We start from the raw sequence: 23,494 nt of genomic DNA, 5'->3' as shown, positions 1-23,494 counted from the left end.
ACCCCACGGTTCGGGTGCCGTGCCAAGGGACCGGTTGGACAAGTACCGGCCGCCCCCGCCCCCGCCCCCGCCTCCGCCTCCGTGAGACCTGGAAAGATTCCACAGCTACGCGAAATCCGCGCACGAATGCCGTGCGCTGTCGAGAAAGCACCGTCCCTGTTTTCCCGTGGCTATCCTCGAACGCCCCATACAACGCACTACCGCCTGCCCCTATGCCTTGCTAGGGCCCCAGGTGAGAAAGGTGAGAGAGAAAATGAGATTACCCCGCGTCTACCCATAAACGCCCATCTCCGTAGTGCACGTCGTAGTAGGCCAGAATCGCGTCGGCCGAGATCGACTACGCCGCCTGCGGCCGTGGAACGCCGGGAGGGTGGGGAAACGAAACATGAAAAGGGGAAGAAAAAAAAAAGAGAAAGATACGAAGAGACGACGGGAGCCCGCATCACTCCTCCTCGACCTCCTCGTCCCAGGACTGGCGCTCGTTCTTGACCAAGTTGGCCATCATGTCGGGCTTGAAGATGGAGCTGCCGGAGTTGGCCGCGCGCGGCACCTTGCCGAGGTTGGGGTCGTCGAAGACGGGGCCGATGTTGTCTATCCACTTCCGCCGCCGGTCCATCAGCGTCTTGGTCACGTCGCCGATGCCCGGCCGCGCCGTACCGGCCGCGCCGCCGCCTCCCGCCGCGTGCGCGCCGCCCCCTCCGCCGCCGGGCCGCTTCGACTTCTTGCTCTTGCCCATCGTCCGCGTCCGCTTCAGGTACGCCCCCTGCACCTGCGAGTCGAGGTCCTCGAGGATGGTCTGGTATTCCTGGTAGGCCATCCGCTCCTTGACCAGGTCCGTGAGCCGCGCCTTGCGCGCGCCGTTGACTAGGATCTGCTCGCGTAGCCGGTCCTGCAGGAGCCGCAGCCGGGCCGCGACCTCGTCGTCGAAGTGGCCGTCGTAGTCGCCGTCGAAACCTTCCTGAGGCAGGAAGCCGATGTGCCGTAGCTCCTGCTTGATCCGCTCGTCCACTTGCGAGTAATCCAGCTTGGGGTGCGTCGCCTTCTTCCAGGCCTCGGTCGACGATTCCGTCATGAAGGCGGCCGGCGGCACGCTCTTCGACTCTTCGCCGCCGCCGCCGCCCCCACCGGAGCCGGAGTCGCCGTTAGCCTCCTCCTTAGTCTCGGCGTCGCCGTTGATCCCGTTGGTCATCGGCTTATCTTCACTGGGCTGAGCTCGGGCCTCGGGCCGCATGGCCTGGAGCAAGCGTGACAGGACGGGGCCCACTGACAGCTTGTCCGTCTCGGCGACGTCGTCGTCCATGTTATCAATCGTACCGCGAGCCAGATTCGGCGCCAGCTTATCCCCGCCAGGCAAGCCGTTGTCACCCGCCGCTGGCCCGTCTTCCGCCGCCCAGAGCTCGGCGTAATGCTTCTTCCCGCGCTTGGGCATGATAAAAGGGGCCACGCGGTCACCGCGCTCCCGCAGGAACGCCATGTCCTCTTCGGTGAATGGGCGAAAGTACGGCTCGATATAGGAGGAGAAGGTGCTGAAGCTGATCTGGTTGGAGGGCTTGGCACTGCTGAAGTCCTTGTCGGGCGGGTCGCCAGCTATGAGATCGGCGAGGTCGGTTTTGGGGAAGACGGCGACCGAGTAGAGTTCGCTCAGCTCCTCCTGGGTCATGCCGGGCTTCACAGGGCGTATCTCGTAGACGGTGGGGTCGGGGAAGGTGGAAGGGTCCTCTCCGAAGGTCTGGTATTGGGGGGCCTCGCGGCGCGGAGGTGCGCCCTCGTCTTCGGACTCGGAAATCTCGTCGGGCTTGTTGTCGGCCTTTGCTTTCTCGTCCACCTCCATCGCACTCGGGGTCGCGGGCGCGACCGGGGAGAGGGAGGAGCTGGCCGAGTCGTTGTCGCGAGATACCTTTCGAGGCTTGGTGGGGTCACGTAGCGGAGAGGAGCGTTCTGCGACGGGAGGATATACGTTAGCAGGAGGGCGGGTGAAGGGCGACGCGCGTACGGATTTGGGGGGTGGAGAGCAGGTGGGAGAGCGAGATTGGGGACTCGGTATGTGAATAGGGAGTGGCGAAACCAGGAAAAGCGACGGGATTCATGGCTAGTATTCGTGTATTTTGGTAGGAGGGGGGGGTTATCCCTCAAGCAGGTGATAGGGAGAATTGGCTGCTTACCGGTGTGTGCGTCGGCCGGGGCTAGCGTGTCGTTTGCCTTCCTCTTCTTCTTGTTGACGCGCTTCTCGGGCTCGTCGTCGCCGTCCCTGCGCGGGTCGTCTCGGCGGCCGCTGGCGGCCATCTCGTCGTAATGGCTCTTCCTCTGACCGGCGACGAGGCGCATGCCCTTATCGCACCAGACGCCGCGGCGCTCGATGATCTCGCTCAGCTTCCCGAGACGGGTGATGAGGCCGTCGAGGCTCTTGGAGTCGGGGATGACGGCATTGGAGGCGGTGGAGTCGACGAGGTCCTCGTAGGTGATGCTGCGGACGGACTCGAGGCGGAGGTCGAGGAACTCGGTCTCGATGGTGTCGACGGGCGGGATGCTCGCGGAGGGGATGCTCGCGGAGGGGATGCTCGCGGAGGGGATGCTGGACATGGGGGTGGTGTTGCGGCTGCGCTTGCCGATGGCGGCGGCATTCTTCTTGCCCGTGCCCTTCTGGCTGGCGGCGGGCGGCATCTCGAGGCTTCTAGGTATGGGGAGGGGGTGCACGAGGGACGCGGCGCGGGAGGGGTCATAGAACGGATGGTGCGTATCGAGCTGGTGAGGTCGGGTGTGTATGTGCGTGCGTGTGCGAGTGTGCAAGTTAGCAATGGTGACGACGGGCGGTGGGCGACTCGGCAGCACGATTTCAGATGCGGCTCCTCTATTTGTGGCATACCAGGGGTAAGGCAAATTAGGCACCCGCATGCCTTGGGCAGGTACATTCGCTTTGCTTTCGTCAAGTACCTATCCAGGTAGGTAGGGTCGTGGAATACCGGGCAGGTAGATGGGCCGCTGTACTGTAGGTACCTATGAGCAGGTGCATTTTCCAACTAGGAAATACCCGGCGGGGACTGGCTGTGTAGGTCCCTAGAAGCCCGTCAATCCCGAGCCCACGGCTGCACACGTACCTACGTACCACGTACGTCCAGCGCGCCGAATATTGCGTCCGGGATGTCACCGGCAACTCTCCCCCCCAACATCGACAATGGAGGCCTTGGAGATCGCCGCCGGGGTCAGCAACTCTCCACCAATCCATGAACGGCAGACCGGCAGCATCAAGCATCCGCGAGATATTATGTAAGACGTAAGAATCGGTATAAGACCCTTCTCGAATTTGGTGCTGTTAGGACATGGTGAGGATCGAATAAGCTACCACGGAGCCGCCTGGTTAGGTAGCGACAGGGACTGGTTTTTATTTCACGCACGGATTATGTTATGTGTAGGGCAGATAAGCCCCGTAGTATAGGTAGGTAATACCTAGGTGCCTAATACCTCGACCTACTTGTACCTACAATGACACCTACATGTATACCTACCTGTGTAGGTACCTACCCCCCTGTACACTTACCTCCCGGGCTGTAATATGCCTACCTCCCCGTATACCTACCTACCTACCTACCTACCTACCTACCTACCTACCTACCTATATAATACACGCCATATAGGTAGGTATAATGGAGTGCCTCTACTTACACACATATATTACCTACATATCCAGTTTAAGGGTTTGGAATAAGCCCGGCTCATGTAGGTAATAGATAGGAGGATAGCACCGTGTATTGTGACGATGCTGCCCGGTCTGCCCCGAGGACAACCTCCCACTGGTTGTCGGCGTGCCTACCCGTGGACTCTGAAGTCGGAACGTCGCCGAACCCGCCTGCAAATGGGAAGGGGCGGAGGGAGCGAGTCGGTTACTGACGCTGTTCCCTCCTTCCTCTCCTTTTTCCGTTGCCCTTCCCCCTATATTTCCTCTTCTCCTTCTCCTCCTCCTTCTCCCTCTCCCTCTCTCTCTCTTCTTGCCCTCGGTCTTCTCTCACACCTCCGTCTCTCCCCCCTTGATACCCAAGATACCGCACGTTAGATTCGCCTGTCAGGTTCATCGATAAGTATTATACGATGGCTACTACGGAGCCAGATCATACGATAGTTCCTACCCAGTGCGCTGCTCCGTCCAACCTCTTCCCTCCTCCGTTAGACTTTCTCGGTCAGAAAGCGTGATTCTCGTGTTAATTAGCATCTAGGGGATCGGCCAACAAGCAAGACAGTCGTCCCTGGACGACTTTCGATCCCGCTAGCGAACCCATCCACCCTCGCCTTGAAGACTTCCTTCGTGAACCCCTCGCCGACGGTAACAGAAACGTCATGCTTCCTGACGGGCCCAAGAGTGGTGACGCCGTCGCCCAGCTGGCCCAAGAACGGGCCAAAGAGGCGATTGAGTCCGTCGAGAAGGTGCTCCATTAATCGAAACGCAAGTAACTCGAGTCTCCTATATTAATACACTAGGCAGTATACTAACTCACTGTGGAGAAATGTAGCTAAAAACGCCCACCCGATATCCGTGCCCTCGTAATCCCTCTTGCAAGGCAAGAACAGACGCGTATCGGTGTTGATTTCGAGTCACCACCCATCACTTATGGGGACCCCCATTTGCACCAATCTAATATCACCCGCTCATATTATCTCAGATGAACACTCTACATTCACTAAGTCGTTTTGGTAGTCTTTTCTTATAGGAGAGCAACGGCGTATCATCGCCTGAATAAATTCATGACAGAGGACACTCTCTCGCTATCTTGTATTAACTCATACGCAAGGCTCTACTCTCCAGCGTCATTCTTCACGTGACTTTATATATACAACTGCCCTTACCATCTTCAAACCGGGAGATATAAGGCACACGGTGGCGACTCGGTCTAGTGGCCCCCTCGTCCCGCACCTGGTCTGCCCGCCGTGCCCGCTCGCTCCTAATATATAGTAATGACCACCATCGCTGGCTATTTACAGAAAGCTTGTCTTGCTACAATAGACATCCTATCTATCTCCTCGACGTCTTCAACAGCACCCACAAACGGGGGGTTTTTTTGGCGTATGAATGTGCTCAGTCTTCAGGAGTCCTTCCGCCTTACTCCTCCACTCCTCCACCTTCACCCTTCTTATCGCTCCTCGGCGTAAGCCCTCTAGCCTCACTATTATCACCTACCTACCTGTTCGGGGATAGCTGCGTCCTCTAAGCGGCTGGGACGTGTATGGGGTAGGTGAGGCAGAGCTTCTGGCGAACGTGCTCGCCGGCGGTGACCGGAGCGTAGCGGGCGGGCGGCGCGGCGCTGACGCAGTTAGGTGGCGCCTCCGTGACGGCGTCGTAGTCGGCGCCGAAGAAGGGCACCGAGTACCACCTACGGCCCTCGCGGTTGTACGCGCGGTGGATCACCGATAGGAACGTGTTGCTGGTCCTGCCGCGAACACGTCAGCGGGTGGGGCAGGAGGATGCAGATTGGCCGCGCGGACGCCGGGGTGCGGCGGAGCGCCGGGGCCGGGCGGGTGATGGAGCAGAGCGGGGGCGCGCGGTGGAGTGGAGGGGAGGGGAGGCGTGGGAAAAGGGAACGGGGAAGAGGGGCTTACCACATGCTCATCGCGTCCCCGATGGTGACGACGAGAATCCCCGGGTGGGGTCGGCTGGAACCCAGCCGCCGTCCTTGGAGAGGACCCCGAGCGATTTGACGTCGTCTTGGCACAGGATGGTGAATCCTGAGAGTCGAAAAAGCGTCAGCTACCCTCGCCGTAGGGGGGGAAGGGTGACGAGTTATCTCACTCTCAAGGTCGCTGTGTGCGTGGATGCCGGCGCTGCCGGGTAGTTCCGGGAGAGCGGCGGGGTAGTGGTTAAGCTTAAGTAGGACGCCGGGGCGCTTGCAGAATTAGCCGAAGAAGTGCTCCTTATGGTCGAGGCCGAGCGCGAACATGCGCAGCAGCATCCGCGACAATACCATCGGGCTTGAGTAGTACTTGCCGATGTGTGCCTTGAAGCCCAGCAGCTTGGCCTCCTCAGGCCAGAAGCTGGGCCCGTTGTCCCGCGTCCCGGTCGTCCCCGGGCCCATCGACGGCTCGCACCCGAAGTTGATGCTCTCGAAGAGACCTGGGCCTCGTAAGCGGTTACCCGGTGCCTAGCATTAACCGGTCACCTCCCTCCGGCTTGTCATCGACAGCGACAGTGCTTGAGGTGCGATTGACTCCAAGTCCCCGCCGTCGCTCCGATTCTTATTCTTCATAAATGGGGTGTTCGAGGTTACTGTCTATATTAACTGTTGTGCCGTAAATTGTTGGGTTGGGTAGCGTGAGGCCTTGAAGCGTTCACCATCGTCTATAGTAACCTCACGAATTCATCATCAGTTAAGCGAAGCGCGTTTCCACGGAGCGCTCCGTCAGACGAATGTACTCAATGTCCTGGGAACTAAGCAAAGATGCCGAGTTGGGAAAAGAAGGGCCCCCTCAACTGCCCTCGGCAAACAGCGATTCGAGCGGCAACAGCATCAACAATGGCTCCACCGAGCTCTACGTTCGCCCCGTTGCCGAAAGGCGTTATGTCCAGAAGATCGACATGTATCTCTTGCCTGTCTCCTCGATCCTGTACTTTTGCCGTTATACTACCGGAAGCAACGTCAGAAACGCCAAGGTGCGCTAACATCGGCGCCGATCCTTGGTCAAACGTCCCGGGACGCTGTGCTAACTCTCCGTAGACGGAGGGCATGAACAAAGACCTCGGCCTCGTCGGCGAGCAATATAACTTGACGATGACCCTCATCAGGGCACCGTTTGTCCTCCTTGAGCCGGTCCAGATCATGATGGTAAAACGTTACGGTGGGAGGATTGTGATGTCCAGTCTGTTGTTCGGCTGGGGGATTGTATCGATGTGTCAAGCCGCCATGAAGGACTACGCTGGAATCCTTGTCTGCCGACTTCTGATTGCCTGCTTTCAGTCCAGGTTCTTCGGCGGGTGCATCTTCTACCTCACGCTACTTTATAAGCGTGACGAGCTCACTTTCCGGTGGCTTACACCCGAGGAGGAAGCCGCGGCGATGGCCGGACTGAGGCGCGATTCCACCGCCGAGGTCGACACCTCGTACAACCTCGTGACCAGCTTGGAGGCGCTCGCAAAACCGAAGATGTGGGCGTTTATGATGCTGGGTGTCAGCACCGTAGCTAGGTATGCGGGTGAATGATTTCCCTAATTATTATTATTATTGCTCTCTCTCCAGTGCGACTTGGTCGGCAGAGACCAGGATATTCGATTCAGGTACTGGACGTGTGGCGGGGCTGGGCCTGGCTTACGCCGAAGATGACTTTCGAACTTATGGATTCACGATTGTTAGCTGCCGACACGAATTTGGATATTTTCCGGGGTGGAGCTTTAGTATGCTCTGACTCTTTAATACGACTAATTACGCAGTTTATTTCCATCGAGGTTGACAATTAACGCCAGATTGAATGTTACATCCTATTGGCTCTTTTGCGTATGACGATATTTATGTTTTAGTACATACTTTTAAGGGGTTTCTCCGCTTACACGTTTATGCGACTACTGAAAGTCGAAGAAGTTGTAGGTACCTATTGCTATGGCGTTCCATATCGACCACCACAATTGATGAGAAAATTATCTGCCCCCCATCACCCGAATCTCATTCGCTCCCTGGCACTGATGACTGGGTCTGGGATGAGGAGCTGCCTTGAGGCTGGTTCCGTATAAGACCTTTGCTCCGTAGGGTCGGAATTGCATACTGCTCAATCCACTCCGTGCACTTCCACAGTGGACGGTGCTCTTCTCCGGATTCGTAAAAGACGTATTCGTAGTCGCTGATTTTTTGCTTGAACGGTTCGACCCGGCCGTGCCTCGCAGGATTGGGTGCCTTCTGCTGAGGCGGGGTCGGCAGCGAGCCGAGGACGGAATCCCACTCGTCGGGGTGGGTGTCGCTAGGAGTGTAACCTAGTAGCTCCCGCGAGTGGAAAGACTCCGAGCCTAGGGGGTTGGCAGCCTTCTTGCTCGCGTAAACCATGCCACCTCTCGAGGTGATGTCGCCGACAACGGTGTACAGGTGACCAGTGCCTTCAGGGTCGGTTTCGACGAATATATCGTGGTGCAGGCGGCCGGGTGGCATGTGGGGATCAGGGAAGGCGATCTTGGATCTAACCTTGTATACGGGATGGAATTTCGGAGCCATCGACAGCATTAGCCCGTCCTATCGAGAGGCTAGTACCATCTTAACGTAGCCTCTCTAACTCTCTCCTTCACAACGAAAGGGTCCTTCTCAACCCTTGCGAATGACCGTGAGCTATTAAGACTACTAATCTAGGATGATCTTGAGGAGACTAACCGCATCGATGAGCTCTCCCAACCTACCTTGGCTAGTCGGATCCAATCTTCCGGCACGCAGTCGGCACTTTGCTGTTCGTCTCCATCTAAGCCCGCTACCTATATGCAAACTAATAAACGTCTCCAACCGTTCCCAATCTTGCCAGACGGACATCCTCTCCCCCACTCCCCACACAAGAGATTCTCAGTAGTACTCGATGTATCGAAATGCTCCGTCTCCTAGCAAGGTTGCGTTTTCCGATTAGGGGGGAATGTGGCTGCCACCTCCCTTAGTTGCCGTGGAATGTAGCTGTCACTGGTGCTTTTATTACTATGGAGACTTAGACACAATTAAACTCGCTACAAGCAATCGGGTTCCATGGCTCATTCAAGCGTGGGCGAGCGGCTGTGTATGGGTAAGGGAACGAGGCACGAGGTGGTCCTGTTGGTCTGTCGTAATCAATACTATCTGTTAGAGTGGCAACTTAACCAAGCTTTCGCCATCTTAATATGAATCCTGACTCGCCTCGTGGTAGGCTGCCACGTGCATGCTGGCGCCAGATCTATAAGCACCTTATCAGACGGGGCGTCAGCCTCTGCTTGTTTTGTAACCCTCATGCAGCCCTACCTGTCAACCTCAATCCTTTCTGAGGCTAATAACAGTGATGGAACTAAGCTCAGGCTACTAGGCAACAATTTTCTGCCCCTTCTATATTCGTTAAATCTATCTAGACCTATATCATTGCCTATTAGTACCTACTAGTCCCTCTTAGATCTTATGAGACTGCCTATGGACCAGGTGGGAAATTGCTATCGTATTATATTCAAGGCGTTCGTAGAATTTATGTGTCATCAAATACTATAACATTAGTAGCCAACTTTCTCTTGCTGTACTAAACCGCTTTCTTGACACGTTCATATTGTTTTGGTATGAATGCAAGGAGTTACCACCATCTCTTCAATCTAACCCTCGCTTTCAGTCCTGGTAAACAAGCTGAACATAGATAGCACATGCCGCCTGATCTCTCACATGCCATCAGCCAGCATAGCGTTGACCAGCTGTACGTGGCGGTTCCCGTTCGTCTCGCTCCATTCGCTCTCGTAGTTGAGGCCGTAGGGCCAGAAGTGGCCGCCGCCGCAGTTGATCTTGGCGCTGGGGCCGTCCCACGACTGGAGCAGCGGCGTGGCCGTCGGCCAGTTGTTGGCGGCGCAGCGCTGGTCGAAGGCGGCCGTCTGGCCGACGCCGAGCGTGTGCGCGATCTCGTGCATCGCCGTGCGCTCCGTCATGTAGGACCGGTCCGCGCCGAAGCGGAGGTCGCCGTTGTAGTTCGCCTCCGCCGTCGGCACCCCCGGCGAGTAGTAGACCCGGATCGTCTTGCGCGCGTCCGTGAACCGGTGGTACCTCGCCACCGCCTTCGTCATCGCCGCCTCGATCTTGGCGTACGCGTCCGCCTGGTCCGCCGTCGGGCTCGACGCCTTCTGCAGCGACCACGTCAGCGCCCCCGACGCGGCGGAGGCGTACGTCGCGAGGGCAGCGGCAAGGACCGAGAGACGCATGGTGCTATATATGGGGACCGGGAACGATGGTGTGGTTGATATTGGGCACCGGTAGGTCTAAAGTAAGTTCGGTTTAGAAAGGATCGACGATAATCTACGGGGAAGCGTGCATCTATATAACCATCTGGTAATATGGTATTGCCCTCTACCTATATAGTCTTAGTTAATATCAGCCCAGTATGGGGTTTCCATTTGCGTCTTATCACACCCTCTCGGTCTAATACCGCCGACCGAACTCCAGTAGGCTCCAAGTAACTGTACACCGCTAATAGGCTAAGGGAGTATTTCGCTCGGATTCATCCGCCTTATATACCCACCCTTCTCCCGGATAATTTGCTTCCAATGCTACGTTCGTTGCGAAAGGCTACCAAAAGGTCTTGGCAGCCATGGGTGGTTGCAAGATATCCCTTTGGCCGTGTTTCAATCAAGCATCTAGCTATCGGAGATAATGACCACAACGCGGCAAGTAAATTTCGGATAAGCACCGTAATAGGAGGGTGCTTAGAAAGATCGGACAATAATTGTACGTTTAATCGATCTGTCACAGCTGCGCTAAGCAAGGAACGATATGATACCCTGCCTCAAGTCTCGATCGGTATTCACTCAGCGGGTGCCCCCCACAAGCCCAGGGATGTCATTTTCTTCGGCTGGGTATGCCGCTAGCTTGACCGCTAAAAAGACAACTAGGTGCGTCTAAATGGTACTGTCGTTCACTTCCGCTGTTGATATACAGGAGTTGGCCGTTCTCTACTACTCTCTGTGATGCCAAACCCGATGCGAAACCCTCAATGCTGTATCACGGATCGATCGGCGACCTACTGCTTTGGAATATTATGGCTAATGGAATGGCAATGTTTATGTCTTTCTGAAGAGCTACTGACTTTCGGAACTTTGCAGGAATGAGTTACGAATTCTCTGCTTGGTAGGGGTATCCGATTAAGAAGTCACTACAAATAGAGGAGAGGGGGTTTTATTGGCATTAGCGACCTTCAGTTGATTTTTGGTTAAGTTGTGATGACTACGATAGCCATTATAATTGGGTTTGAACCGTTCCAGCTCATGTATGCGAAGCTGTGGCACACTCATGATGACTCCTAAGGCCACACTTTGGTGTCGTAGTTGATGTTGCCAAGTCCTAACAAAGACTTGTGCCCAGAACAATCGGACCAATCGTAAGGCGCAGGGGTTCAGCAAAATACCAACTCGGTTCCCGTCAGTCTTTTTCCATATTAACCGTCGTCAGGCTCTTCGAGGCTCGAACGATGTGCTGTGGAAATGCCCTGTTTCCGCATGACAAAGTGAACTCGCTAACATCGTGTTACGTAGCTAGCGAGAGCTAAGCTTAGGTTAATAGGTTATTCGTAAAGAGAGTAATGGAATGAGGGTAAGAAGGTATATATTAACTAACTAGAAAAGAAGGAAAGCTACTAGAGAGTATGGAGCGATCTATAGGTATATATAGTAGTACTTAGCTAGCTTAGGTAAGCTAGGTAGTTCCTACTAGGGGTATATACTTACGTAATATATTCCTTAGTTAAGCTTACGATAATAAGGTTAACTATAGTCCTTTGCTTACGATAATAACCCAAGGGGTTATTCCTTAGTTTCGTTATGCCTCGTTAAGGTTAATCGATTATTAGGTGCCTTATTTCGGGCTTCCTTATATTCCTTTATTCGTATATACTCCGGTTTATTACTAATGGTATTTTCTCCTAAGTTATATATTCTTCGTATCCCTTACTTAATACTTTATAATTTATTATAAATAAAAATAATTACTCGTATAATTATTCGTATAATTATTTACTTTCGATTAAGCGGTAGTTAGTTATATAAGTAATGTAATAGTAGTAGTAGTAGTAGTTCTAGTATTAATACTAGGATTTAATCTCTTTTATTATTATCGCGCGCGCTCGCGCGCGTTACTTATATTAATCGATTTTATCGTTTCTCTTACGAAGGCGGTTAAGTATAAATATATTTAGGATTTCTCGCTCTCGAATTAAGCGTACCTTTTTCTTTTCCTTTCTTTCCTAGGTTATTTATTATAGGTATATATTCCTAACTATAATTAAATAATTCCATTAATTACGCGATCGTAAGCTAATATAACTAATAAAGTTTCGTTAATTTATTATCGTAAGGTAAGTCCGCTTTCTTTATAATTTACGTAGAGCGTAACTCGCGTATTATACGAGTCGTAATATACTTTTATTAAGCGACCGTAAGATAGTAACTTAGCTTATTACGGTAAGGATTATTATTTACGATTAATATATTACTTTTAATATTAAAGTATTCTAAAATAATAAAGCGACCGTTAGTTATTTTATATTAATAAATAAGAGGTTATTCGAGATAATTTATTTATTACTTGCTTATTATTTACCGGTAGTAATATAATACCGTAATTAACGATCTCTTAATATATTTAATACTTAAGAACTTCGTAAGATAGTACTAACGCTTTAAGGTACCGTAGCCTCGTTAAAGTAAAAGGTATTCGGCTTTTCCGCCGCGAGCTTTTAGCCTATCTTCCGTATTCGTACGAGGGATAACGTTAGAGCTTCGGCCGGTAGCCTTACTCGCCGCGGAAGGGTATTCTTTACTCCTAGGTCCGGGGCCTTAATTATCGCTTAGCCTCTTAAGGATTCCTTTATCGACGAAAGCGACGTCGATATAATCGTATCTAGCGCTTTAATATAACGTACCTAGGCTTTAGTTACTCGCGTTCTTTAAAATACCGTATCCCGAGTTATTAAGGTCTTTACCGACGAATCTTTTAAAGAAAAGTCTTCCGAGGAAAACTCCTCCTTCTTATACGAGGAAATAATCGAGGAAAGCGACCGCCCGGTTATATTAATTATTCGTAAGGTTTCCTCGCGTAAAACCTAAGCTTAAACTCGCGTATATTAAGTTACGTTCTTTAATAATATCGCCGTTATTCGCGTAACCTAAGCGGCCGTTATTATTATTACTTTAATTCGTAATAATATCGTAAAACGAAAACGGAAATAAGAACGAAGCCGTAGCGTTCCTTCGGCTTCCGGAGTTACTACCGCTTTCGTTATTTCCTTTAACCCGGCCGTTCCGGCGGTTCCGTTTAATATCCCCGTCGTACCGGCCGCTTCCGCTTTTATTACCGTCGTCTTAAGAATTACCTCGGTTATTCGTAATCGAAAGTACGGAATTCGCCGTATAATTCCTTACTTAAGTTACGTACGTAATACGGTTTAAAATAAGTTTATTAAAGAATACTTCGATTTTTTTTAAAGTACCGGCCGTTATTACCGCTACTTATTTAGTTACGCTTACGTATTTCTATAGGTCTTCTTACCTCCGTACGTCGAGGTTTAAAGTTAATATTATATAAAACCGACGCTTTAATTCTACCGGCTACCTATTTTATCGTCGCTTATATCGAGTCCTCGGTTAATATATAAGCTTTATTCTACGTTAATTAATACTCGCTAACGCTAGTTATAAGTCCTTAAGCTTATTACGATAATAAAAAAGCTCCTAATCTTTTATTAAAATAAGGAGTAAATATCCGCGGTTTCCGAGACCGTAGAATCGCGACGAAGCGTAACTAATTCCGGTTAGTTTACCTAGTTAGGCGTAAGCCTTTCGGCTACCGGATTATCGACCGTTCTTACCGTACCCGTCCTTAGCTTTATACTTATTAGCCCTTTTATTATTTTAACCGGCGTAAGTAACGCTTCCGCCGGCTTATCGACCGTAGTACCTAGCGTAGCCTCGCCTGTTATTACCCCCGAGTAAGAGTTAGATATAAAGATAAAGGACGTTAGAAAAGGAAAAGGAGGAAAAGAGATTTCTAAAAACGAAGAGTAATCTTTTAAGGAAATAATATCTAAGATCGCTCGCGCTTACGCGCCTATTTCTTTCGAATAATATCTATATAAAGTACTATACCGATAGACTAACCGCTTATACGAGGAAATTATCGAATATTAAAACGAACCCGCCGGTATTCGTATCTCTTATTAATCCGGCCTTACTTATTATTTCCGTAGTTAAGTTCTTTATCTTAAAGTAGTCTTCCTATATTAAGATCTAAGAGTAATACGAGTTCGGTATTTAACGATAAGAAGAGCTATTTTTATATAGCGGTAATACTTTATACCTATATATTAGCTAATTAAGGGAAGAATTTACGTACCGTTAGTACTTACGGCGACTCTTTAAGTATTATTATAACTATTTCTCCGCGAGCGTTCTATAGGTTAAATAATATTTTAAAGTATTCGAACGATTAACGTAATAAAGCTTTCGTAAGTCCGTTTACTAGTATTTAATTAATAAGGAGGTAAATTACTTCGAAGGTATCCTTTTAATACTCCTAACGTAGCTATATATTCTATATATCTATATAACGTAACCTAGTATTAATCCTTTCTTTCTTCCTTATTATTAGTTTTATCGTTTATTAATTATCGTTATATATCCTTTAAGGTTCTCCTAGCTCTAGGGTAATATCCCTAAAGAAACGTTTAAAAGCTATCGTTTCCTTAGCTATATACTTTAGTACGAATAGTTTAGCTTTAGTCGTCGATATCGATACTATGTCCTAGCGAGCGGCTTTCCATATAATTAAACCTTTAAATAAGGATATTACGTATCCTTAAAACGACTTTTTTAACTTAAAATCGTTTATAAACGAAGCGTTATTATTAATTAAGAGTACTTAAGCGTTATTACTTTTATCCCTATACCTTATACTAAGGAAGCGGGTAATATATAGGTATCTAATTATTTAATTAATCGCTTTAAAGTATTAAGGTCTTAGATTAATTAGGAAATAGGATAGTTAGGACGCTACGAAAGCGACGTTTAGGCGTATTATAATTACGCTATAAAGTAATAACCCTACTTTTTTCTAGTATTCCTTAACTTATTATTTCGAAGTAACGCTTATATACTTTACTAGCTCGGTAATTAATAATAGTATTATCGGAAATTAACTATTATCCGTTAGTTTAAAGCGTTTAGTAATCTTTTCGATATAAGCGTCGTATATTAAGGTTATAGTTCGTATTTTACGATTACGTATTACCTTAATCCTTAAATATTACTTTACCGGTTTAAGTTCTTTCGTTTTATAGGTATCCTTTAACCCTTAAGCTACCTTTTATACTATCGCTTCTAAGCTTTTATAATTTATAACTAATATATCGTTTACGTATACTAATACGAAGACTTCTCGTTCTTTTATATAGAATAAATACGGCTCCTTTAGAGAGCTCTAGAGTCCTAAGCGGTTAAGAATACTTTCTATCTCCTTAAACTAAAGTAGGGGTAAATCTCTAAACCCGTATATTACTTTTATAGCGAAGGCGTATTTTCCCTCTTCCTTAAAACCGTTTAGTAACTCTATAGGTATAAAGTCGTTCTCCGGTCTTACTACGTTAAGGAACGCGTTTTTAATGTTATACTAATTAACTTCGAGGTCGAATTAGGCTACGATAATTATTATTATACGGAACGATTTCGCTATTAACGTAGCTACGTAAGTACTCTCGAGTAACTCTTTAGGCTATAAATTTCCTCGCGTTATTAAGCGCGACTTATAAGTAATAAGGAAATTATCTTCGTCGAATTTATAATCGAAGACTTATATTAATAAAATTAGCTTTATTCTTATCTATTCGCGATTAATAATACGCTATATTTTAATACGTAGAAAGGCCTTAATTTTAGATCTAGCGTTTTCTTTAAATCGCTTTTCTAATAAATACCTATCTAGGTCCTTTTATATCTTTAGCGGTTTAAGTAAATCGTCGCGGTAAATTCTTATTTTATTAAGCGATACGTTTAATCGCTCGGCCTTCGTTTAATTAATAGCTATTACGAAAACTAAGTATAACGTAATATACTTATCGTAGCTCTTTACTTATTATTCTTTTAATTAATTAAGCTAAAAGGTTATTACGAAGTCGAGCTAGCGATTTCTTAGGAGGTTATTCCTAGCCGTTAGGTTACCCGATATTACGTAGACTCTAGTACTTAAGTTACTTATTACTTTATTCCTTTCCGGGCTTTCTTCTTTCTTCCTTTTATTATAACGGATAGTAGGAGAATAAACCTTTCTCTTGCGCTACTTACGCTAAGTAGTTTACGGGAATAGGCTATATTGCTCCTCTTTTTCGGAGAAAGTACGCGTTTTTTTAGTTAATTATTCTAAAGGTTATTCCCGAGTATTTATTCCGTCGGCGAAGTATATTCGCCGCTCCGAACTTTCGGTACTTTTATTAATAACCGTACCTAACTTTAGTTACTTTATACTCCTTATCGGAGTACTTTTACTTCCCGTAGCTTCCGCGGATACGACTAGAGTAAGTCTTAAACTCGGAAGCCCGTAGGATATATCCGCTTCTTCGTTTAATTTCTCCTAGGTTCCCGCTTCGAATTACTTTTATATCTTTTATTCGATTAATTCGAATAATTTTATTAACTTTTACGGTTATTCGTCTTTAGACCTAGCCGTTTCGTATTTTAAATTATCGGAATCTATTTTTAGTTCTTCTTTTTCTAAAGGCTACCTTACCCCCGAGCTAGGACCGGCGGATTAAGTCGTATCTAGATCTTAATTACCCGAGGTAGGCTTACTACTCCCGAAGGGAGTTAGCTCGTTACTTAGCTTTCGATTAAATAATATAAGCGAATCCTATAGGTCTAGTACTTTAATAATTAATTAAGTAACGTTATTATTTATACGTATCGAGAGATTTATTCGATTAATTTCTTCCCGTTCGAGTTACTAACCTTTTAATTTATTTATTTAGCTATAAAACGTTTCTTCGTTTAAGATTATATCCTTAGTTAGGATTACTTTACTTAGCTTAGGAATTTAAATTCGGTATAGGTTATTAATATAATATCTTATTAAATACCCGATATAAGTTCGTAGGTTTACCTTAAATCCTCTCTTATTAAGGTCTTAGGTACGTTCTCTTATTAAAGGATACGCGCGATATCCGTATATATAGATACCGTTCTAGTCCGGTCGTAGGTCGCTCGTTAGCTTCCTTATTACTTCTAAAGTATATTATCTAAAGTACTACTTAAACTAGGTATTTAAGAGCTCGTAAGGTATACGAAGATTATAAGCTTAGCTAGGGCTAATATTAATTAGATATACCGTAGCTTTAACGGTTTCCGGCTATAGTTTCTTTAATAGCCTTACTTTAATCCTTATCTTAATCGACTTAACGATAATAATTTATCTAGTTTTCTTTCCCTTACCGGTTAGCTCCTTAGTATTAGCCGGCGGGAATTCGAGATTAATGCCTTCTTTTACTACCTAGATCTTATATCCGGATATACCTTTAATACTTATTATTAAGCGTTCGTTATCGTAACGTATTTTATAAATTAAGAGTCGGAATTACTTCCGAACCTATCTTTTAAAGAATCGAAGAGTTCTTATTATTAATAAACCTTGCTTATTTTCTAAGGTCTTAACCTATAACATTCCGCTAAATTTATTCCTAATTACGATAAGCTACTTAGATCCGTCGTAACCTTCCGAATAGTTAAATAAATCCTAATATACCTTTTAAAAAGAACGTAGCGAGCGATATATTAATAAACGGCGCGAGATTACTCTCTTACTTATCGCTTAACTATAATACTCGTACTTAATTATAAATATATCGTTAATTTTAACGTTCCGGGCGTTTTTAACGAAGGCTCTAAGCGCCTTAGGATTAAGATACCTTACTCGCTAGTACTAAAGTACCTCGGAGTCTTCTCTCGGTTTAGTAATATCTTTCGATCTTTTTTACCGGACGTTTTTCTCCGGGTAATAAGGTATTACTACGATCGACGCTACGCTACGTAGAATACTCGATGGTATTATAAATAATATTACGGATAGGACTTACGAATAAGAAGAGAATTATTTAAATTCGAAAAAGATTAGGTTAAAGCGTCGCTTTAGCTTCCTTATTATAATACTTTTCTCGAGGGTTTCATTCTTTAAAGTATAATTTAAACCGTAAAACTAAATACTTATATTACGAAGTTTCGTATTAGAAATAATATTAACGTAGAAATCTTTAATAAGTACGACGTTCTTAAGCTTTAGATTAAAAGTAGGCTTATTAAATTAATCTAAGATATACTTCTTAATAATCTTACGACCCGTATTAATAATAGGAAAGCTCGTAGTATTAATTTCGACCGTTTATCCGTTTTTAGCGGGAACGAACGATCCCTTTACTAGAAGATTACGATTATTAATAAGGTAGATTATTCTATAGTTATCGAAGACGGTACTTTCCGATAATAAGTATCGGACTAAGTTTATAGTAAAGTAAATCTTAATCTAGGTAGATAGGTATATAATACGTAAGTCGATTATTATTACGTTAATATTAGCTAGCTAGGTAGTAGCGTTATTTCCTCTCCCGTTCCCGGAGCGATTATTAAGTATATTATTTACGGGAACGTCCTACCCCTAGCGGTTAATCTAGTTTCGGAGCTTAGCGTATTTAAGTAAGTCGTATCTAGCCTTAATTTTTCGTATAATATTAACCGGGATCGGCTTTAGGTTACGTATAGTTTAATTAATAATAAACTTCTATAGGATTTTATAAAAACGAGCTACCTATAAGTATGGTTTACCTTTAAACTTATAAGGATATTCGTAGCTCGTTAGTTTTCCTTAGTCGCTATTATTAGCTAATTTCGCTCCTAAAGTCGGTCCTTAGTAAGTTATTACGAAAATTCTATAACCTAATTTACCTTTCTACTTATTCTCGGTAGCGAAAGCGCTAAATACGATGCCTAGTTACTTAAGGGTCTTTAGTTACTCGCCGAGTTTATTAGCTTTAATAAAAGCGATTAATACCCGTATAGCTTAATCGATTACGATCTTAGCCCTAACTATTTCGAGGAAATCCTTTGCTCTTATAACGCCTTTAATCTTATTAATATAATAAGCGCGAACGCGAAGGAAGGCGTATTATTATATAGCGTAAAATTACTCGGGATTATAGGTACCTACTTTTATTCTTTAGAATACCTTACGATATTTTCGTTTAACGAGCGTCTTAATAACGGCTTCGGTAGGAGTAATTTACTTACGGAGGATCTTTACGAGGTTTTAAATAATCGGGTCGAGATCTAGGAATTATATTTCTATATTAACTACCTTAAGAAAGCCTATAAAAATAAAAGCGAGAATCTAACTATAGAGGACCTTATATTACTTACTAGTAATTATAACCTAAGCCTTGATCGTTATTTATTAAGAAACGAGCTTATTATACGCTACCGTTTATTACTCTCGAATTCGTACCTTAAGCCTTAATAGTTAATCTCTTCGGTCTTCGGTTAGAATCGACGCCTACTCGTAGACGGCTTTCTTATAGTTTTCTTTAAGGAATTCGTTCTCTTAAGTAATATACTCCTTAAAAGTACTTACTACGACTCGAATAACGTTAAACTTAGCTCCATTTAAATTAACGTCTTTCTAAATACCGAACTAAATAACTATCGACTTAAGAATTAGGAACTACCGTAGCTACTTATCGTAAGCTCGTAAATAAACGTTAACTAGAATCTTATCCAAGGAGAATTCGGACGTATTAATCGTTATAGCGAAATAAATAAGCGACTATTTAAAGCTAGATACGAAAGTAGAATACCGGGTTAGAAATAAAAAGGGAATATAATCGTAAGATCTAAAAAATGGATAAATATATTACTTACTTACGCTAGAATAACCTAAGTAATAATAGCTCCTTAGAAGTACCCCGGGCTTATAACTATTACGTAATTAGCGAGAGCTAAGCTTAGGTTAATAGGTTATTCGTAAAGAAAGTAATGAAATAAGGGTAAGAAGGTATATATTAACTAACTAGAAAAGAAGGAAAGCTATTAAAGAATATGGAGCGATCTATAGGTATATATAGTAGTACTTAGCTAGCTTAGGTAAGCTAGGTAGTTCCCACTAGGGGTGCATGCCTACGTGACACATCGTAAATAACTTACTGATCCCGTCTATGTAGTGACCACCAGCAGGTCAGGCATTAACTTTTCTTCTACCTGCGGAATATTATAAGTAGCCTACAACTCAAACTCTACGTCTCCCAATAACTTCGCGAGTCCTCAACTCTCCATAATCAGAAAATCGAGAAAGCAGTCCTTCATACCTACCAAACGATTAATCGACACTATGCCTTCCCACGACGGCGTGTCACACGGGGATGGAACCCTGCACCAATAATTAGGTCATAAGGGTCATAAGGACAATATCGGGCAGCAAGGCCGTTACTTCGGCGACCTACCAAGGAAAGTCCTAGATAAGCCACGAATAGCTTCGGCATTAAGGTACCTAGGTACCAAGGTACGAAGGTACCTCTAGAATATATTAGGACGAGAAAGGGACTGGGAAACTTAAGAAGGAATAAGGACCTAAGAGACCCCTTATAGAATTATTAATTAAATTTAAACCTATTCTAAGTATATCCCCTTATTATAGATAATTCTATATTACTCTTAACCTTATAACTTCTATTATAAGCTAGTAATAGAAAAAGCCCGAGTCTACCGCAGCCGGCGCCCCGGTACCATTACCACCGGATTAACCCCGACCTTCTACTAAAGAACCGGAGCCATAGGCGTTCCTACTCCCGCGGCTAGCTTCCGGGCCAGCGTCGGTCTTTATAGCGGAGGTAGCCTAAATAGCGGCTACGATTAATAAACTAAAGGCCGCGATAGCCGAATTAAAGGCAAAGAACGTCGAACGATAACGAACCTCTCCGGCGCCTTAGCCAAAAGTAACCCCCGAACCGACTAACAAAGCCCTCGTAGTATATTAACCTTAAAAATACGAAGTAATTATAGCTAATGCTCCGAAGATCGCGAACTCGGGAGTAGTTATACGTAATCCTCCGTAGTAAATCGTAGATTTACATAAATAAATGAAATAGGTATATTAAAGTCTAGCGATATTAACTAACTAAGTCGATATAAAATACCGATAGAATACGATTTTAAAGGAATAATACGAATAACTACGGTAACTTTATTAAACCGCTACGGCCATATAGGCTACCGGAATTAGAACCACGAAGATATAGATCTAGGAGTTCTAAAAGTAGGTTATAGAATAAAGTACCTATTTCGCATATGTTACGTAGGCATGCACCCCTAGTGGGAACCACCTAGCTTACCTAAGCTAGTTAAGTACTACTATATATACCTATAGATCGCTCTATATTCTCTAGTAGCTTTCGTTCTTTTCTAATTAATTAAGATATACCTTCTTACCTTTATTCTATTACTTTCTTTACGAATAACCTATTAACCTAAGCTTAGCTTTCGTTAGTTACGTAATAGTTATAAGCCCGGGGTACTTCTAAGGAGCTATTATTACTTAGGTTATTCTAGCGTAAGTAAGTAATATATTTATCTATCTCTTAGATCTTACGATTATACTCCCTTCTTATTTTTATACCGGTATTCTACTCTTATATTTAATAATAAATAATCGCTTACTTATTTCGCTATAACGACTAATACGTCCGAATTCTCTTTAGATAAAATTCCTATTAACGTTTACCTACGAGCTTACGATAAGTAGCTACGTTAGTTCCTAACGCTTAAGTTAATAGCTATTTAATTCGGTATCTAGAAAGACGTTAATTTAAATGGAGTTAAATTTAACGCTACTCGAGTCGTAGTAGGTATTCTTAAGGAATATATTACTTAAGAGAACGAATTCCTTAAAGAAAATTATAAGAAAGCCGTTTATAAGTAAGCGTCGATCCTAATCGAAGACCGAGGAGATTAACTATTAAGGCCTAAGGTACGAACTCGAGAGTAATAAACGGTAGCGTATAATAAGTTCGTTTCTTAATAAATAACGATCGAGGCTTAGGTTATAGCTACTAATAAGTAGTATAAGGTCCTCTATAGCTAGATTCTCGCATTTATTTCTATAGGTTTTCTTAAGGTAGCTAATATAAAGATATAGTTCCTAGACCTTAACCCGATTATTTAAAATCTCGTAAAGATCTTCCGTAAGTAAATTACTCCTACCGAAGCTATTACTAAGACGCTCGTTAAGCGAGAATACCGTAAGGTACTTTAAAGAGTAAAGGTAGGTACCTATAATCCCGAGTAATTTTACGCTATATAGTAATACGCCTTCCTTCGCGCTCGCGCTTATTATATTAACGAGATTAAGGGCGTTATAGGAGTAAAGGATTTCCTCGAAGTAGTTAAGGCTAAGATCGTAATCGATTAGGTTATACGGGTATTAATCGCTCTTATTAAAGCTAATAAATTCGGCGAGTAACTAAAGACCCTTAAGTAATTAGGCATCGTATTTAGCGCTTTCGCTACCGAGAATAAATAGAAAGGTAAATTAGGTTATAAGATTTTCGTAATAACTTACTAAGGACCGACTTTAAAAGCGAAATTAAGTAACGATAGCGGCTAAGGAAAAGTAACGAGTTACGAATACCCCTATAAATCTAGAGGTAAACTATACTTATAGGTAGCTCGTTCTTATGGAATCCTATAGAAGTCCGTTACTAGTTAATTTATACGTAACCTAAAGCTAATCCCGGTTAATATCATACGAAAAATTAAGGCTAAATACGACTTACTTAAATACGCTAAGCTCCGAAATTAAATTAACCGCTAGGAATGGAACGTTCCCATAAATAATATACCTAATAATCGCTCCGGAAACGGGAGAAGAAATAACGCTACTACCTAACTAACTAATATTAACGTAATAATAATCGACTTACGTATTATATACCTATCTACTTAAATTAAGATTTACTTTATTATAAACCTAATCCGATACTTATTATCGGAAAGTACCGTCTTCGATAACTATAAAGTAATCTACTTTATTAATAATCGTAACCTTCTAATAAAGGAGTCGTTCGTTCCCGCTAGAGACGGATAAACGGTCGAAGCTAATACTACGAGCTTTCTTATTATTAGTACGGGTCGTAGGATTATCGAGAAATATATCTTAGATTAATCTAATAAACCTACCTTTAATCTAAAGCTTAAGAACGTCGTACTTATTAAAGATTTCTACGTTAATATTATTTCTAATGCGAAACTTCGTAATATAAGTATTTAGTTTTACGGTTTAAATTATACTTTAAAGAATGAAACCCTCGAGAAAAGTATTATAATAAGGAAGCTAGAGCGACGCTTTAACCTAATCTTTTTCGAATTTAAATAGTTCTCTTCTTATTCGTAAGTCCTACCCGTAATATCATTTATAATACCATCGAGTATTCTACGTAGCGTAGCGTCGATCGTAGTAATACCTTATTACCCGGAGAAAAATATCCAGTAGAAAAGATCAAGAGATATTACTAAACCGAAAAAAGACTCCGAGGTACTCTAGTATTAGCGAGTAAGGTATCTTAGCCTTAAAGCGTTTAAAGCCCTCGTTAAAAACGCCCGGAACGTTAAGATTAACGGTATACCTATAATTAAGTACGAGTATTATAATTAAGCGATAGGTAAGAAAGTAATCTCGCGCCGTTTATTAATATATCGCTCGTTACGTCCTTTTTAGAAAATATATTAGGATTTATTTAACTACCCGGAAGGTTACGATAAGTT

The 23,494-nt window shown here is 44.6% G+C and overlaps 6 protein-coding genes across 6 annotated transcripts; 2 read left to right on the top strand and 4 right to left on the bottom strand.

Moving 5' to 3' along the window:
- Positions 1–442: 442 nt before the first annotated feature.
- Positions 443–2,661, bottom strand: GGS23DRAFT_604351 (histone acetyltransferases subunit 3-domain-containing protein; the record flags this gene model as incomplete). Its single annotated transcript, XM_051519590.1, has 2 exons — positions 443–1,938; positions 2,163–2,661. The coding sequence occupies 2 exons, from the start codon at positions 2,659–2,661 to the stop codon at positions 443–445; spliced, it is 1,995 nt and encodes a 664-aa protein (XP_051373612.1).
- A 511-nt stretch (positions 2,662–3,172) lies between these two features.
- On the top strand, positions 3,173–4,428 carry GGS23DRAFT_595592 (uncharacterized protein; the record flags this gene model as incomplete). Its single annotated transcript, XM_051518340.1, has 2 exons — positions 3,173–3,264; positions 4,209–4,428. The coding sequence occupies 2 exons, from the start codon at positions 3,173–3,175 to the stop codon at positions 4,426–4,428; spliced, it is 312 nt and encodes a 103-aa protein (XP_051373611.1).
- Positions 4,429–4,782: 354 nt separating this feature from the next.
- GGS23DRAFT_619609 (uncharacterized protein) lies at positions 4,783–6,059 on the bottom strand (the record flags this gene model as incomplete). The annotated part of the gene is made up of 4 exons (XM_051521023.1): positions 4,783–5,417; positions 5,616–5,712; positions 5,777–5,870; positions 5,949–6,059. 4 exons carry the CDS (start codon positions 6,057–6,059, stop codon positions 5,195–5,197), a joined length of 525 nt encoding a protein of 174 aa, XP_051373610.1. The 3' UTR covers positions 4,783–5,194.
- Positions 6,060–6,126: 67 nt separating this feature from the next.
- Positions 6,127–7,408, top strand: GGS23DRAFT_562283 (uncharacterized protein; the record flags this gene model as incomplete). Its single annotated transcript, XM_051516007.1, has 2 exons — positions 6,127–6,634; positions 6,699–7,408. Coding segments are annotated over exons 1-2 (722 nt in total), but the record flags the coding sequence as incomplete, so codon positions are not given.
- A 129-nt stretch (positions 7,409–7,537) lies between these two features.
- Positions 7,538–8,243, bottom strand: GGS23DRAFT_619607 (uncharacterized protein; the record flags this gene model as incomplete). Its single annotated transcript, XM_051521022.1, has 2 exons — positions 7,709–8,243; positions 7,538–7,566 (listed from the first exon to the last, which is right to left on the bottom strand). The coding sequence occupies exons 1-2, from the start codon at positions 8,184–8,186 to the stop codon at positions 7,538–7,540; spliced, it is 507 nt and encodes a 168-aa protein (XP_051373608.1). The 5' UTR covers positions 8,187–8,243.
- A 1,091-nt stretch (positions 8,244–9,334) lies between these two features.
- On the bottom strand, positions 9,335–9,865 carry GGS23DRAFT_604349 (uncharacterized protein; the record flags this gene model as incomplete). Its single annotated transcript, XM_051519589.1, has 1 exon — positions 9,335–9,865. The coding sequence occupies one exon, from the start codon at positions 9,863–9,865 to the stop codon at positions 9,335–9,337; it is 531 nt and encodes a 176-aa protein (XP_051373607.1).
- Between the last annotated feature and the right edge of the window lie 13,629 nt (positions 9,866–23,494).

This window comes from Durotheca rogersii (genome assembly GCF_024521655.1).
Source record: "Durotheca rogersii strain YMJ 92031201 chromosome Unknown GGS23scaffold_6, whole genome shotgun sequence".
NCBI classification, from domain to species: Eukaryota; Fungi; Ascomycota; class Sordariomycetes; order Xylariales; family Xylariaceae; genus Durotheca; species Durotheca rogersii.
This window is presented reverse-complemented; position numbering and strand designations above follow the sequence as displayed.